Below are 16291 nucleotides of genomic sequence, written 5' to 3'. Positions count from 1 at the left end.
GGAGGTGATCTCCCCTTCTATGCAATATTGGTCAGATGAGGGATGACTAAAGGGGTACTGCATTATTAGTACTCCAGGTAATGATCAGATTTCCCTCGGGGGCAGAAGGAGCCTGTGATATGGCCATATGGATCCAGGAAGAAAGGCACTGTCAGGGAAATTTTTGAGTATGTGCTGCCAGCACAGAAGAGGTTAAACTGACATGCGCGGTTTGAAGCTGTGAGTGGAAATTTCCAAGGCTCACCCAGTCCTTGCCCCCTGGGTGACCTGCGGAGCTGTCAATCATTGTTGACCTACTTTCCCCACAGACGCATGCTCAGATTGTGTCAGCTCCTGACTGAGAGCATGCTCAGTCAGAACCTGACATGAGGTAATCGGACTAGAAATTTCTCTGCAGAGAGCACGTTGATTGGCTACCAAATTGATATAAAAGTTCTGTGAGCCGCTCCCTCGTGGGTGGTGTGTGTGGAGATTGCGTGGACTAGAGACAGAGGCTGCTGCTGCAGGGACTGCTCTCTGAGTCAGGCTTTAGGGCCTGTTGATCTCCTCCTTCGCCTCCTTTGCTTAGTATTTCGTATCACTCGTTACCATTGCGGTTTTTGACTACATTTATCTGGCTCCTGATTTACCTTTTGAACTGACTAACGGCTTACGATTTCGGATCACCCTCTGGACTTTGTTTAACCCAGCTCTGGATCATCGACCTTGGCTTCCCTCACTAACTACAACTCTGCTTATCCCTCCAACTGACGTCTTCGCTGCATCACCTCCTGGCTACCAACCCCGGCTTCTCGTATTCGACCACCCGATTTGTCCATTGCTGTGGACTGGCGTCACGCGACTCGTCACCTACGCGTTACAGTTTGTTTTATGTTATACCCATTTATGAGCTGTTGACCAGCCCTGGGACTAGGTCTTCGGACTGAACCTCGTGGGCCAACAGACCCCTTTGTTGTCTGTACATTATCACTGTAACCGAAGAAGAAACTGTGTGCCTCCGCTTCAAAGCGTGAGTAAAATAAACCATCTTTGTTAAATCACTATGCCTGGGTACTTCTCAGACTCCAAAGCCGCTAATCCCACCTGCCCGTGCCAATAGCCACCACCCGGCCAATCCACCGTGACCGCGACCCCTAGCTTGGCTTGCCAGCTCTGCAGGGTTCATCGCGACAGGCACGAGAGTTTGTGCCCGAGCAGGTGACTGGCATCGCCAGAGTGACAGAGTCTCTGGGACAGGCTACATGGCCACAAACGGAAGGAGAATAGGTTTAGCTTGGACATAAGAAAGAAATTCTTTACAGTGAGGGTTGCCAAAATATGGAATGGGCTCCCAGGGGTGCTTTCCCCTACCTGGGAGGTGTGCAAGAAGAGATCAGACAGGCATCTGGCTGGGGTTACTTAACCCCAGTTAGCCTCACCCCTATTCTCAGCAAGACCCTAGAAGAAATCACCAAGGACCACATTTGCTGGGACCAGTGCTCTTTCCTGCCTGGAGCAGGAGGTCAGACCAGAAGATCTGTCAGGTCCCTTCTGACCATAGAAATCTATGTAATCTATGAGATGTATGGGATGTGTGAGCACAGGGGATTATGGAAGTGGCAGGACATGCCTCCACAAACCAAGAACATGTCTTTGCTTGCCATGCACGTGCTATGAGGGCACTGACACATAGTAGGATGGCACTGGGACATACTGATAGACCCTGGGAAGCACTGTGAGATAGTGGGAGGGCACTGGGTCATACTGGGAGGTGCTGGGGGCATAGGGAGATATTGGGAGGGTATTGGGGGAGCATGTTTCTTGTTCCACGTGCAGAAGCAACGGGTATTTTGTGCAAATACTGAACAGAGGTTGTCTCTGGAACCAACACACAGGCACACCAATCAGTTCCCTGAGACGCACACACACAGCCCAAGTATCTCTCCTACATCCCCAGTGTGTCTCTTACACACTCACACATATGTTTGTTACACACCCCCAGGGCACGCGCTCTCTCTCTCTCTCACACTCACACACACACACAGATTCACAGAAGTTTAGGGCTGGAAGGGCATCGTGAGTTCATTGGGTCCAGCCCCCTGCTTGGGGCAGGAAAGACCATGGGGATCAAGTAACTCAGAAAGGTGTGCGTCCAGTCTCCTTTTGAAGATCTGCAGGGAAGGTGCCTGCCCCACCCCGCTGGGAGACCAGATAATGTCCACTAAGAAATGGACTGCTGAGGACCCTGTTACTCCACAGCTCCTACCTCGTTAACTCGCAGCCAAGGCTCCTCTCGTTGTTTTGTTTTCCATAGCAATACTTCAGATTTCCAGGCAATAGCCTCCACATGGTCATGAGGACCCATTGCCCCATATCTCAGTCCACAGAGAGCGTGCACAGGTCAGCTGCATCACTGGTACCATTTACTTCTGTCCGAGGCCTGAATGCCAGTCCTTGAACCTAGCTGTGGAGGAATTTTTGATGTATCTGTTGTCTGTCGTGGATGTGAGAGGTGGGATCACAAGGAGATTTGGCGTGTTGTAAATTTCCTGTCCCAATGAGTGAAGCCCAGCAGGGATGAGTGTCGGGGCGCAGTTGAGAAAAAGTCGATGGGAAGCTGGTGCTTCATCAGCCCTAATCTACGGTGAGACTGTGCCGAGCTAGGTGCTGTAGGGACGAGAGCCATGGGCAGGCCTGACTGGAGCTGCCCCAGGCATGTGTGTGCAGTTGTGAGATAACGATGGTCGGACACAAGCACCCAGACACGCAGAGGGCCAAGTCTGGGCTGCCGGGAAGGGAGGGCTGAGAACTGAGGCCCCAGATGCCAGGGCACAGAGAAGTGATGGCTCCATGGTGACACCGACTCCCCCGGTCAGCTGGAATCTGATGCCCACATCTCATCCAGAAAGGACCACGGCCCCCTCCTCTGGGCCAGGTCAGTGAGGCAGGATTGGAGCTGCTGGGGGACCTTCTCTCTGCGGCTTCCTGAGTCATGGGGGTTTCAATCCCCTGGCTGCTACAGGGACCTGGGTGCAGACGCTGCAGCCCAGATGCCCCCTTGCCCCAGCTCCAGGCAGCCCCAGGGGTTTGGCCATTGGGGACCGCAGGGCTTGCCCGTGTCTGCGCTGGGTCCTGCTGTGGTGTCTCTGCTGTGTGAATCCTCACCTCTCTGTTCTTGATTGCAGGATTGGAAGAGTCTGAGGACATGCAGGTGAGTGACCCTGACCCTGTATCGGTGACCCCAGGCCCCTTCCCTGGAGACCTGTGCTCCCTGCAGCCACTTCTCCCAGCACCATGGTGCCCCACACATGGGCTTTGAGCCTGTGATGAGACAGAGTCACCGCATCTCTGCTGGCTTCTGCCCTCACCACCCCTTTTCCCTGAGTCCTTCCCAGGACTGTGGGACTGGCACAGACTTAGTCTAGAGAGTCCCTGGGCGATGGCCGTGGCTGCTCACCCCTGAGACCAGCCCAGCTGGTTGTGGGTCTGCAGAGGTGCCCCGCCTGTTTCTCTACACTAGTGTGGGCAGCCCGTGCATGCATGCCATAAGGGTCATGGGCAGCTGCTGGGTCTGGCACATGTGTCTGGGTGCGAGGTAAGGGGAGGTGGTAGGACAGAGGCAGAGACACGGGCACCACAGGGATCAGAGCAGCACTCATGGAAGGTCTGGGTCTAACTAGCGGTGTGTCCCGGGAGGTGAGGTAACGCAGGGTACTTACCTGCAGCTCAGGACAGAGCACACGTGGAGCGGAGGGAGGAACTCGCGCGGCTTGTTAGCTGCCTCTTTGTACAGCTGCAGCCGGCCAGTGACATCAGCATCAGATGCTGGCCGGCAAAGTTAAAAATGGCGGCCACTGCTGTGGAGTGGTTGGATAGCCAGAAGACCAAGCTGCAGCTGACACTGGCGGCAGAGTGGGATCCATGGGCAGGCACCGAGGAATCCAGCGAGCCGGAGGTCACGGTGGCCAAGGAGGGGAGCACCATGACAAAACCCCCCGCTAATCAGTGAAGGAGCGACTGGCTGACTGAATGAGGGAAAGCGGAAGTAACCCCAGGAACGCCGCTGGATTCAGGTGTGAGTGCCGGGACAGTGGGCTTGGAGGATGCCACGCCAAGAGGCGAAGATCCGGGTACAACCCTGAAGGGGATGGTAACCGGGGCAGGGATCGCCGCCGGGACCTGGGGCATTGAGCGTGGGATCAGAGCTGGTCGGGACTGGCAAATAGAGTGTAGTGCCATCGCTCTCCTTGAGGACCCAGGGACAGGGAATAGGTGGTGGGTTGGTGGAGGTGCATCAGTTGTTGCAGAATACCCTGAGCTAGGGGGACAGAGGGTAGAGGTGTGTGCCCCATGGTTGGGTTTGAAGGGAAGACTTGGTAGAGGCAACAGTGAGGAAGGTTCGCCACGGTACAGGATGAGGGTGGGAAGCATCACAGGTGCGAGCAGAGTCTCCCACCATTGGTTCCGGGATGCAGAGCGGCGGTCAGGGTCTGTGGGGAAGACCACGTATAATTACAAGGCAGTACACCAAAGGTGGCGTGAGGCTGGGGTGTAGGGGTGGTGGAGCCCTGTGAGCGACCGTCGGGCCTAGCCCGGGGCACTGAGGGACCCACTAACTAATGCTGCCTACAAGATGTGGCAGGCAAGAACGGGGTTGGCGATGTGGGAGGGAAGAACTACCCCAGCAACAACCAGCCCAGAAGGGGCGGGACAGCCATGAAGAGATCAGAGTTGCCCGAGAGCAGCTAGCTGAAGCCCATCAGTTGCAGAGTGGTGCATTGGCCAGGAAACCTTTATGGGGCACTGGTTTGGTATGAAACCAGCTGAGATGGGCCCTGTGCACCTACTAGCCCAGAACTTGCAGGTGCTGATGCAGATCCTGAGATTGCAGCAGTGGTTGCTAGTGAAACACGTCAGCTCTGGGAATACCCAAGATGACGGTGGACGATGACCCAGAGGCATATACTGAGGCCTTCGAATGCCATGCCGTTGTTAAGGGTCTCGAGAAAAGATACTGGCCCAGCCAGCTTGCAGCATGGGTAGTAGGTAAGGCCCAGGCAGCTTATTGTGCCCTGACTCGGGAAGAAGCCCAAGACTGTGGGGCGGTGAAGGCGGCTCTCCTGTACCGCCTCGAGCTCTGTCCAGAGCACTACCACCAGCTCTTTGGGCCAAGAAAGGGACAGAAGACAGGCGACTGCAGGTGTTGCTTCAGTGGCTCCGGGACCTCGGTAAATGGGTCAACCTGGCTACATCTATGATGGCAACCCTTGTGGCCAAGGTCATATTAGAGCAATTCGTAAACAATCTGGAGGAAAGAACCCAGCGCTGGGTCCGGCAGCATGCCCCCTAGACTTGTGAGGAAGCATTAAAGTTGGCCAAGGTCTTTGCAGCTGCGGAGTGGCATTAACCATGGGAGAAGCAAGGGTCCCCGCTGTCAGCGCCGGTAACGAGGGAGGTGGAACGAAGTAAGCCCGGATATAGGGCCCAAGCGGGGGAACATGGTATGCTGCCACTGCAGTAGGATAGGACATCTTGCCTGAGAGTGTGCAGGGTGTACCGCGGAGAGAGGACAGACCCTGAGTATCCCAAGGGGGATGGCTGAATTCCCCAAAGAAGAGGTTTCAGGGGATGGAGTTTTGGGGCCGGGGGAGGCAGCCCAGTATGGGAGCGTCCTGTGGTGCGTGCTTGGGTAGAGGACCGCCCAGCCTGGGCGGTGTTAGATTCCGGGTGTGCACAATCGTTGATCAGGGCTGACCTCTTGCCCGATGTTCCCGTGGGCCAAATAGAACCTGTGAGGGTGTCGTCTTTCCACGGTGAGACCCAGGCCCTCCGTCGAGTAAGAGCCCATCTCAGAGTTATGGAATACCAGGGGGCGTTGGTGGTATGCCTTGCTCTGTGACTGGCATGTGAGATGCTACTGGGACGAGACTGGGCACCCCTGTATGAGGTGATGGACAGGGTACGGGACATCGAACTCATGCGCAAAGCTTTGAACTGGAGGGACGGATGGCTTGGAGACACCGAAGAAAGAGAGGGAAATGCCAGGGAGGGTGAGGATGAAGTGGTCGACTGGAGGAACATCACCAGTGTACAACAATTCTGGCAGGCCCAAGGGGATGACCCTGAATTACAAGAATTGTGGACTCAGCCCACGGATGCAGCCCAGCCGCCAGCACCAGCCTCCGAGTTGGGGAGTCACTTGGAGGTAAGGCATCACCTCTTGTATCGGGTGACACCAAGGAGGGAGGAGAAGGGGAGCCGGGTCCAACTGGTGGTGCCTATATGTTTTCGGAAGGCAGTGTGGCAATTGGCCCGTGCCACCCCCATGGGAGGCCACATGGGGAGGGAGCGCATGACAGATAAAATATCCCGGTGGTTCTTCCGGCCAAAACTGGGGGAAGATATGGCTCAGTGATGTGCTGAGTGTCCGGTGTGTCAAAAGGCTAGGAATATCAGCCACCCCGAGCTCCGTTGAGGCCAATGATCATTAGATGCAGGGGTAGCAGTGGACATTGTCTTCCTGGACTTCCGAAAGGCTTTTGACACTGTCTCTCACCCCGTTCTCATTAAGAAACTGGGGGCTGTGGTGTCGACACCCACACAGTCAAATGGGTCGCCAACTGGCTGAAGGACCGCACCCAGAGAGTGGTGGTAGATGGGTCCTTCTCAACCTGGAGGGATGTGGGCAGTGGGGTCCCCCAGGGCTCGGTCCTCGGGCCCACATTGTTCAACATCTTCATCAGTGATTTGGACGAGGGGGTAAAAAGCACCTGTTCAAATTTGCTGATGAAACTAAGATGTGGGGGGACGTGGGCACTCTGGAAGGATGCAAGGGGCTACAATCAGACCTAGATGGTTACAAGGGTTGGTGGACGAGAATAGGATCGGCTTCAACACAGACAAGTGCAAGGTGATGCACCTGGGGAGGAACAACCGGCACCATACCTACAGGTTAGGGAACTCCCCTCTTGTCAGCACGGAGGCGAAAAAGGATCTTGGAGTCATCACTGACTCCAAGATGAGCATGGGCCGGCATTGTGAGGAGGCAGTCAAGAAGGCCAACCGCACCTTGTCATGCATCCACAGGTGCATCTCGAGCAGGTCCAGGGAGGTGATCCTCCCCCTCTATGCGGCACTGGTCAGGCCGCAGCTGGAGTACTGCGTCCAGTTCTGGGTGCCGCACTTCAAGAGGGATGTGGACAACATGGAGAGGGTCCAGAGGAGGGCACCCACATGGTCAGGGGGGGCAGCAGGGCAGGCCCTATGAGGAGAGGCGATGGGACCTGAACTTGTTCAGCCTCCACAAGAGAAGGCCGAGGGGGGATCTTGTGGCCTGTTATAAACTAGTCAGGGGGGATCAGCAGGCATTGGGGGGGTCACTGTTCCCCCGAGCACCGCCAGGAGTGACCAGGAATAACAGTCACAAGCTGGTAGAGGGTAGGCTTCTGTTAGATATCAGGAGGCGTGACTTCACGGTCAGGGCGGCTAGGATCTGGAACCAACTTCCAAGAGAAGTGGTGCAGGCTCCTACCCTGGAGGGTTTTAAGAGGAGGTTGGATGAACACCTTGCTGGGGTCATTTGACCTCAGTACTCTTTCCTGCCATGGCAGCGGGTCGGACTAGATGATCTGCTCAGGTCCCTTCCGACCCTAGAAACTATGAAACTATGAAATCGTTAAACATGTTCGCTTTGTCATCTGGTGTGACGAGCAAATTTCCTAACATGTCCTGCAGGGGCCCCACTTTACCCAGAACCTTCTTTTTGCCCCCTATCTTTTTAAAAAAGGACTTCTTGTTATCCTTGATCTGGGAAGCTAGTCCCAGTCCCATCTCTGCCTTGGCCTCCCTGACTGCCCCCTTGCATCCCTGAGCAACTGCAGTATAGTCCTCCCTGGTGATGGCCCCTCCGTGCCATTGGGTGTGCGCCTGCCTTTTAGCAAGGAGACATTCCCAGATGCTTTTGGTGAGCCATGGGGGTTTGTGTGCCCTCCTGCTCTCTTTGATCCGTGTTGGGATTACCTCCCTTTGGGCTTGGAGGATTGTCTCCTTAAGGAGCGAGCACTCTCCTTGGACACCGGGGTCCCCTCCCCTCCGGGACCTCAGTGCTTCCCTGACTATTCTCCTTAGCTCATTCAAATCCTCCCTCCTGAAATCTAGGGCTGCTGCCTTACTGCCAGCCTTTGCCACCTTGCGCTGGATGGTGAATTGCAGCAGGCGATGATCGCTGTCACCCAGGTGGTCAAGCACCCACAGCCCCCCCACCAGGTCGTCTCCCGTGGCCAGCACCAGGTGCAACAAGGCGTCTCCCTGGTGGGGCAGTGCACCTCTGGGATTAGATGGAGGTCCTGCATTTGGTCCAGGGACCTACGTGAGCATAGATTCATAGATTCATAGATTCATAGATGCTAGGGTCGGAAGGGACCTCAATAGATCATCGAGTCCGACCCCCTGCATAAGACCTGGCTGACTGCTCCTCCCAGAAGATGTCTGGGAAGTTCAGGTCCCCCATGACGACCACATCCTTAGACTTCACTATGTCCATGAGCTGACCTAAGAACTCCTGATCGAGCTCTTCCCCGTGGTTGGGAGGTCTGTAGTAGACCCCCACTGTTAAGTGTCTTTCCCCTCGACTGCCTGGTATTCTAACCCAGAGCACTTCACAGTGCCCCTCCTCTGATTCTTTTTTAATTTAATTAATGTACAGTGCAACAGCCCCACCTTTCCTTCCTATCCTGTCCCTCCTGGACAGCCTATAACCCTTGACCTTCACCGCCCACCATGTTTCAGTGATCCCCACAATGTCCGGGCTGGTGTCAGCTAGCAGGAGGCTGAGTTCCTCCTGCTTGTTTCCCATACTACAAGCATTTGTGTAGAGGCATTTGAGGCCTCCTGTGGATGTGTGCACTGGCCCCCTAATCACAGCATTGCCCTGGCCCCTGTCGCTTACCTCTGTATGTTTCGCTCTTCGGTCTAGGCTGGGCTGTATTTGTGGGTGTTGCTTGGTCTGGCAGTCTAATGATTCCTCCACCCTCGTCTTCCCTTTGGTGCCATCCTGCCCATTCCCAGGGCTGTGCACAGGCCCCGAGTGCAGGCAGATGAGGCAGCAAGAGGCTGTTCCCTGCTCTCCCTACCCAGCTCCTTTCCAGCTATGTTTGGCCCCTACAGCATGATTCTCCGGACTTCCTTTTCCAGCCCCGTGGCCACCCCATCCCTACCTGCTGCTTCCTACTCCTGGCAATTTGGGGCTTTCTGTCCCTCCACCCACTCCCTGCCCTGGATGCAGCTCAGTCCCTGCCCTGCCACTTCCTTTGAGTGCAGATCCTAGGGAAACTTCTCTCCTGGCCTGGACATCTCTTACTCAGGCCTTCAGGCTTTCAGTCCCAATGTCTGTCATGTCAGCTCTGGCTCCAAAGTGGGGCAGAATGCTTTCACCCAGGACTGGGTTTGGGAGAGTCAATGCATCCATTCTTCAAGGGGATTTGATGACCCAGCTCAGTCTGTAGTGTGGAGAGGGCCTGAGGCTTTCCTGAATGGTGTGGGCTTGGCAGGGAAATCTAGGGTGTCTCACTTACCTTGCCCAGAGCTGTCACCTTCCCCATGTGTGAAAGACAAGCCTGGAGTCAGGCTGAGTGTGCAGGGTGGCCTGGCCTGCGAGAGTCTGCATTGAAAGTGGGGTGTGAGAGTTGCAGCCCCACCAGGACCCCCCAGCCCTGCCTGGACCTGCCCCTGGAGCATTGCTTACTGAGAGTAGGGACAGGGGACAGTGGAGGCACTCCTGGGGGCTCTGGACCAAGCTCTGGGACCAAGCTCTGCTTTCACGGTGTGGCAGGAGCAGGTGTACACAGACCTCCCACCCCTGGGGGACACTGGGGAGGGGAGGTCAGGCTGGAGCTGTCCAGACCCATGGAGGAGGTGCTGCTTCGAGGTGAGCTGGGACTTGCCCCAGGTGCAGCTGAGCTCAGCTGGGCTCCCCTCATGAATGGGAGAGGCTCTGCTATGAAACCAAGCATGTCCCACTCCTCACACACACACAATCACAGTCATAGGAAGAAAGACCAGAAGGCACCAGTAAGATCACCAAGTCCCGTCCCCTGCCATGGGGAGGAAGCAATGGGGCTCAACTGAGCTCCAGGATGTGCTTGTCCAGCCTCCTCTTGAACACCTCCAGGGAAGGCCACTGTACTACCTCTGCTAGGAGTGTGTTCCAGACTGTAGGTACCCACGCAGAAAAAAAAGTTTTACCCTATGTCTATCCTAAGGTTTCTCAACTAGCTTGCACCCACTGCACCATGCCCTCCCTCCCAAGGGGAGCCTTGCATGCTCAAGCCCAGCCTGTCACCATCCCTTGTGGGTCACAGGAGCCTGGACCAGACTGACCATGGGGAGGGCCCGCACTGGGCCAGTCTGCACCAAGACCAGGGTGCAAGATCTCTCACCCTGCAGGGATCCCCCAGCCCTGCCCTGATCCCGGCTGGTTGTTGAGCGAGCAGGGCCTGTGGGGCGCGGGGGTGGAGAGCACACATGGTCCCTGGGGCTGTGAGCCAGTCCCTGCCAGCACTGTATATGCTGGGGGGCCTGGGCATGGCTGGAGGGGAGTTGTGCGGCTCACAACAGGGGACAAATCCCTCTGGGAGGAGAAGTGGGGCTGGAGCTGTCTCTGTTTTCAGTGGGGGTGTTGGGTGGGCGCAGGGGCCGATGTCCTCCAGTGGGCAAATGTCACAGCGGGTCTGGGGACAGAGCAGAGGGGCAGGTCCGTTAACACTGGTGCTCTGAGCAGACCCCGTCCCAGGTGGCTAGTCCTCCCCAGCCCCGCCTGCACAAGCGCTGCAGGAGGATCCTGTTGTTCCCAGGGCTGCATTTCCACAGGCCCCAAGTGGCCCTGGAGCCCAGGTCCTGTTGGGGGCCATTGGGATTTCTGCCCCAGGTCACTCCCGTGTGTTTGGAAACTGCATCTGGATGTGCAGCTTCTGGGACAACGGAGGGGGGCCAGTGCGGCAACTGGGCCCCCGGGCCTGGGACTGCGCAGACGCCCAGTCCCAGCAGTGTCCCAGGGCCCGTGTACACGGCGTGTCCCTGTCCCAGTGCAGGTCCTCCGGTGGAGACCCCCAGAGCAGACACACGGCGGGGGCCTGGGACATGTCTCTTGTGAGCTGAGCCCAGAGGTTTGGGGCAGTCAGTGGGGAAATGCCCCCTCCCCGCTCGACTGCCCCAGACTCACCAGCAATGGGCCCTGTTCTCCGGTGCTTAGTGCCCCGTCAGTGCCCCCCTGCCCTTCCCCTTCCCCCCCACCCCTGCGCCCAGCCCCATGCACGGCCCTGCCCTGGGCTGGCTCTGGGGAGGCGCTGGCTGTGGGCTGCCCTGGCTGCAGTGCTGTGCCCACAGGCTGGGGACATGGGGGTCCCCCTGGGGCAGAGCAGCCCAGCCTGGGGTGGGGGGGCAGGCACCCACCTGCTGTCGGCAGCAAACCGAGTGACCCCGGCCCAGGCACAGAGACCCCCGGGCCCTGCCCTCCGCTCCCCCTGCCCCCCTCCCCCGGGCAGGCTGCAATGGGCCCCTCTGCTCCCTGCTGTCCCCCAGCCCCTCCCCCCTCCCTGCAGCCTCCCTGCCCCCCTCCCCCCTTCCCCACAGCCCCTGCGACACCAGCTCATGGGGTGGAGCCCACTCCCCTTGCCCCCCAGGCAGAGCAGCCCCGCTAGGTGTGGGGGAGGGGCAGGGCAGGGACCTGCTGGGATGACATCATTGCATGCCCCTCCCCCTCCCAGGGCCTGCCCTGCCCCCACCCCATGTCCCTCCCCCCTCGTGACCCCAGCGCCCAGGCCGGGAATGCCCCGGGGAGGAAGGGGCCGGTGGGGATGTCCCGCTTTCCTGTCCCCCCATTTCCTGTCCCCCCATTTCCCCGCGGGGCGACGGTGACTCCCAGCCGGGACCGACCCGCGATTCCTGGGACGCGGCGAGTTCCCCGTGATCTCGGGACCCGCCTGCCCCCGCCCTGACCCGCGACTCTCTCCCCAGCGGACGTGACTCTGGACCCAGGGACGGCTCATCCCCAACTCGTCCTGTCTGCGGATCGGAAATGTGTGACACGCGGAGACACCCGACAGGATGTGCCCGACACCCCCGAGAGATTTGATCCTTGTGCCTGTGTCCTGGGCGCGGAGGGGTTCGCGGGCGGGAGGCGCTACTGGGAGGTGGAGGTGGGAGACAAGACGCGCTGGGCCCTGGGCGTGTGCAGGGAGTCTGTGCCCAGGAAGGGGAGGGTGACATACACACCTGGCCTTGGATACTGGGTCGTGTGGCTGGGGGCTGGGGGATACAAGGCCCTCACCTCCCCCCCGACCCCCCTCCCCATAAGCGTGTGGCCCAGGCGGGTGGGGGTTTTCCTGGACTACGAGGGGGGCGAGGTCTCCTTTTACAACGTGACCGACAGGTCCCATCTCTTCACTTTCACCGACTCCTTCTCCGGGACCCTGCGCCCTTACTTCAGTCCTGGTGTCAATGCTGGGGGCACCAACGCGGCTCCCCTGACCCTGTGCCCGGCCCCAGCCCAGCCCTGAGCCAATCCCTGTCCCTGCCACGACCCGCGGCACAGACTGTCCCCCCCGCGCCCGACTGCCGGCCCCTCGGTGCCCCCGGGGTGGGGGGGCTGGGGTCTCCATCCCAGGAGCTGCTCCCGCCTGGACCCTGCTGCTGCCCTGGCCCAGGGGTCGTCTCCCAAGCCCCCATGCACAGCACCCCGCTGGGAGGGACCGGCTCCAAACTCTCATCTGTCACTTCCACATCCCTGCATCCCTCGGGGGTTTACCTGGTTACTGTGTTCGCCTCTCTCAGCGCTGTCCCCCTTTCCCCTCCCCCCCTCCATTCCCTTTTATATTATATATTTAAAATAAACACCTCTGCATTGCACACCTGCTCTCTGCACATCATTTCTTGCCCTCTGGTGAGCTGAGCACTTGCTCCGGAAAGCTGGTGCATCTGGGATTCAGCGAGTCTGGCGGTGCTCAAGCTTTCTGGTGTGCGAGTCCAGGGCCACGCACCACGGGCCTCACGTGGGTGGGACGGCACAAGCGGCCCAGGCCCCGCACACGTCACACTGTGCCTGAGTGCCCGGGGTACAGGGTGCCGGGGGTGGGGGGCAGCAGGGAGGGGAGAACAGCATCCCCAGCGGTGCCCCTGGCAGTGCGGCCGCTACGACTTTTTCCCCTCCTGCTCCTGGGGTCGGTGCCCAGAGCGTGTGCCCCAGTCTCCTACTTCCCCCTACTACTGCCGGGGGCTCCCAACACCTCCAAACTTTCACCCAGCACCAGATCACTGGACCTGTGGGGATGGGTGACTTGGCCTGCAGGCAGGATCTGGCCCATGGGCCAGGGGTTGAGCCCTCCTGAGTCTATGAGGGGCATCTCGATCCTGCCGTCTGTCCGACTTCACGCTAACACAGCTAGCTGCCTCTCAGGCCACATCACTGGTTCTCCGCTGTTTTTAGACTCTTTCGACTCAAGGCACCCTCCAAAAATGTCTTTTCCCCCAGGAAACACTGCTGGGGCCAGCACAGTGGCTGCCCCAACCTCCCCTACCCCACAGATTATTGGTGCTATACCATATAGAAAGATGTCTAAAAATCCTCCATCATTTCTGGCAACAAGTCTGCACACGTCTACACAGCAAAGCACTTTCTATTTCATACTGCTGCTTTTATTACATATTTTCCAGACTTAGAAAGGAGGCGGCAGTGAACGCTGGGAAACATCCTCATCTGTTATGTGTTAACCAGCACCAAGCGTGCAACACGAGACTTGTCCTCAGACATGTGCTCAGTCGGTTGTGTTTTATGCAACAAGGAGCAATTCCTTCGATGGCTTACCTTATACTGCAGTGTAAGCCTTCCCAGAGAAGCCCTGGGCACCTGCCCAATCTGAAAACCAGTTGTCAAGCATTTTCCCTCCAGACAAGATCAGGAAATGACAGAGGATCCTCTACCCTGAAGGGGCAGAGCCTCAGCTGAGAGACGTTGTCAGTGCTTCCCTGCACTGAACTGAAGTCAGCCAAGGGTCTGTCCTGGGGAGAGGTCCGAGCTCAGCATGGCCCCAGCTCTACGCAACAATTTGGAGGCTCTAGATGCGTATTTGTGCATGTGATCGATATGTCCCCGTCCCACCAGAGGCTCAGGGAGCTCCCGTACAAGAACAGAGCAACTCAGCACACGGGAGAGGAGAAGAGAAAAGGGAGAGACGAGAGCAACACGACTTCAACGGGGAACGTGCAACAACCCGCTGTGCAACACGGCAGCCGAGCGTTGTGTCCCCAGACAGGAAGGTTTTACCCTGCTTCAGAAATACAGAATGAATTGATGAAGAGTCTTTCTGTATTTCTTTTCCAAATCCCTCATCCAGCTTTCTTATCACTTCAGGAGGGGTTTGGTTTTTGTCTCAGATCCTATAGACACTTAGAGAAAGACACGCCCAGCTGTTGATCAAGGGCAAGGGGTTGCAACAAAGACAAATGAGCGGTTTGTATGAACTGCCGATGCACACGTGGCATTTGTAATCACAGACAATACCGACACCAGCATACTTGGGGGAGATGAGAAGTGAGTTTGTGGTGCCAAGACTAAAGCGTGTGCATCTGGATTGGGCCACCGCTTTCCTAAGGGACCTCTGTGCAGCAACCGAGCTCACGTAACGCCGCAAGCATTGGACCAGGCGCTGGGAGGACAACAGCTCTCCCTCTCCCGAAGCCCATCACTGGCACGTGCATTTAAAATCAATCATTAGAAGAGAAATAACAAATATCGACAAACAAAGTTCGCCAGTGGAGAGAAGCTAAACCTTAATGTCACGTCTGAAGAGATCTACTGCTCCGTGGCTATGTTTATCTTGGAAACCGGTCACTTGAACTTGGTCCCCGTACTCCAAGGCATCTCGAGGATTTGGGCTCATTTCCAGCAACATGCGACCTTGTCCCCGTCCGCTCTCCCTGCGACAACGAACAGCCCCCGCGTTCGAACGGTTGCCAGCAGAGACACCGCGCTCCCTTCTCCACCAGCATTACTAGTCACACCAGGAGGGACGTTAGCAATGCCTACATCTAACTTAAAATTAAAACAAAAGTAATTAACCCTGTGCCCTCAGCTACTATACTGAGATTTAACCTAACAGGCTGTGGAGAATGTCATTTGACCTCTGGATTTTCTATACCTAACTACAGAGCTGGGGACTGACTTTCCCTTAGAAATCTTAATGTTTATTCTCCATGTAGACAATGTAAGCTCCCTTCCTGGCATCACTCACTGCCTACACCCTAAATTTGGAAAAAACAAATCAATGGAATTAGAGTCATATTTGGAAGACCGGTAAACTGCAGCTAAATACTCAGTATAAAACTTAAATCTCTCAAGGGACAGCCACACAGGTCTGCTTCTCATGGGCACCGTTTCCAGTAGCCTGAAGGCACCGCTCAGCACACGGCCCTGACCCTCGGGGCTGTCTGGATGCAGGGGAAAGGCCCCAGGAGCTTTCCGCCAAAAAAGACAAGGCAGATGTGGAGGGGAGGAGGAGGAGGAGGAGGAGGTGTGTACCGTTGCTCATATGTTACACCCCAATACTCAAAAACTGGATTTGTTGCTCTTGCTTGTTCTGTGAGGAGAATGGGAAAGAGTGTGATTAAAGAGAGGGGAAGAGATGAATTTAAAGGAGCACAGGGTTAGAAATAAAGACAGGAAGAAAAAGACATTAAAGCGAGAGTGCTCTATAGAGGACAGGCTCATTTGAACACCACTCTTTGAAAGGCTTCCCCCAAAATCTCCCTTGTGCCACACAAAATATTGCCATGAAGAGCACATTTCTGTACTTTGTTTCTCTGTACGTTGCTGCCACAGCTGAGTTACACGCCATGCAGATGCAATGCTGCCTTCCCCAAGGAGCTCCAGGGAGCACGCTGCATTCAGAGGGAAACCTGTGCGATGGGAGCAGAGCGCACAACGACTCCTGGGAGGGCACAGGGTGGGATTGTTTTCTTGTTTTAAAGTTCAGACCACTTGGAAGAAGACCTGACATGAGAATATAACAGCGTACAGGTGTTGCACTCGTATGTGGAGAAAGACTGATTGAGAGCGGACGAGACCTACAACGAGCAGATCTTTTCTGTCTGCAGTGGCCCACGATTAGGCTGAAAGGGATTACTGAATGAAATGTGGCATTGAACAATACAGCATCCATTGTGTTGTTTAATTATGTAAAAGGTAATTGTACAGTGCCCCATAATTATCGATTTAGAAACAGCTGCCAAATTGTGCACTGAGGACACAGCTGCATTGCAG

General features: G+C 56.6%; 2 protein-coding genes across 2 annotated transcripts in view; both read left to right on the top strand.

Annotated features, from left to right (window-relative positions):
- The window catches only part of LOC149875529 (uncharacterized), a 433980-nt gene that overhangs the window by 281251 nt on the left and 136438 nt on the right, over positions 1-16291 (top strand). The window lies entirely within an intron of this gene.
- Positions 4914-13503, top strand: LOC149875533 (E3 ubiquitin-protein ligase TRIM39-like). Its single transcript, XM_090031423.1, has 3 exons — positions 4914-5179; positions 11006-11124; positions 11992-13503. Exons 1-3 carry the CDS (start codon positions 4914-4916, stop codon positions 12531-12533), a joined length of 927 nt encoding a protein of 308 aa, XP_089887549.1. The 3' UTR covers positions 12534-13503.

Source organism: Crocodylus siamensis, chromosome 1, assembly GCF_052110815.1.
Source record: "Crocodylus siamensis isolate JL-2025a chromosome 1, ASM5211081v1, whole genome shotgun sequence".
Lineage (NCBI taxonomy): Eukaryota > Metazoa > Chordata > Crocodylia > Crocodylidae > Crocodylus > Crocodylus siamensis.
This window is presented reverse-complemented; position numbering and strand designations above follow the sequence as displayed.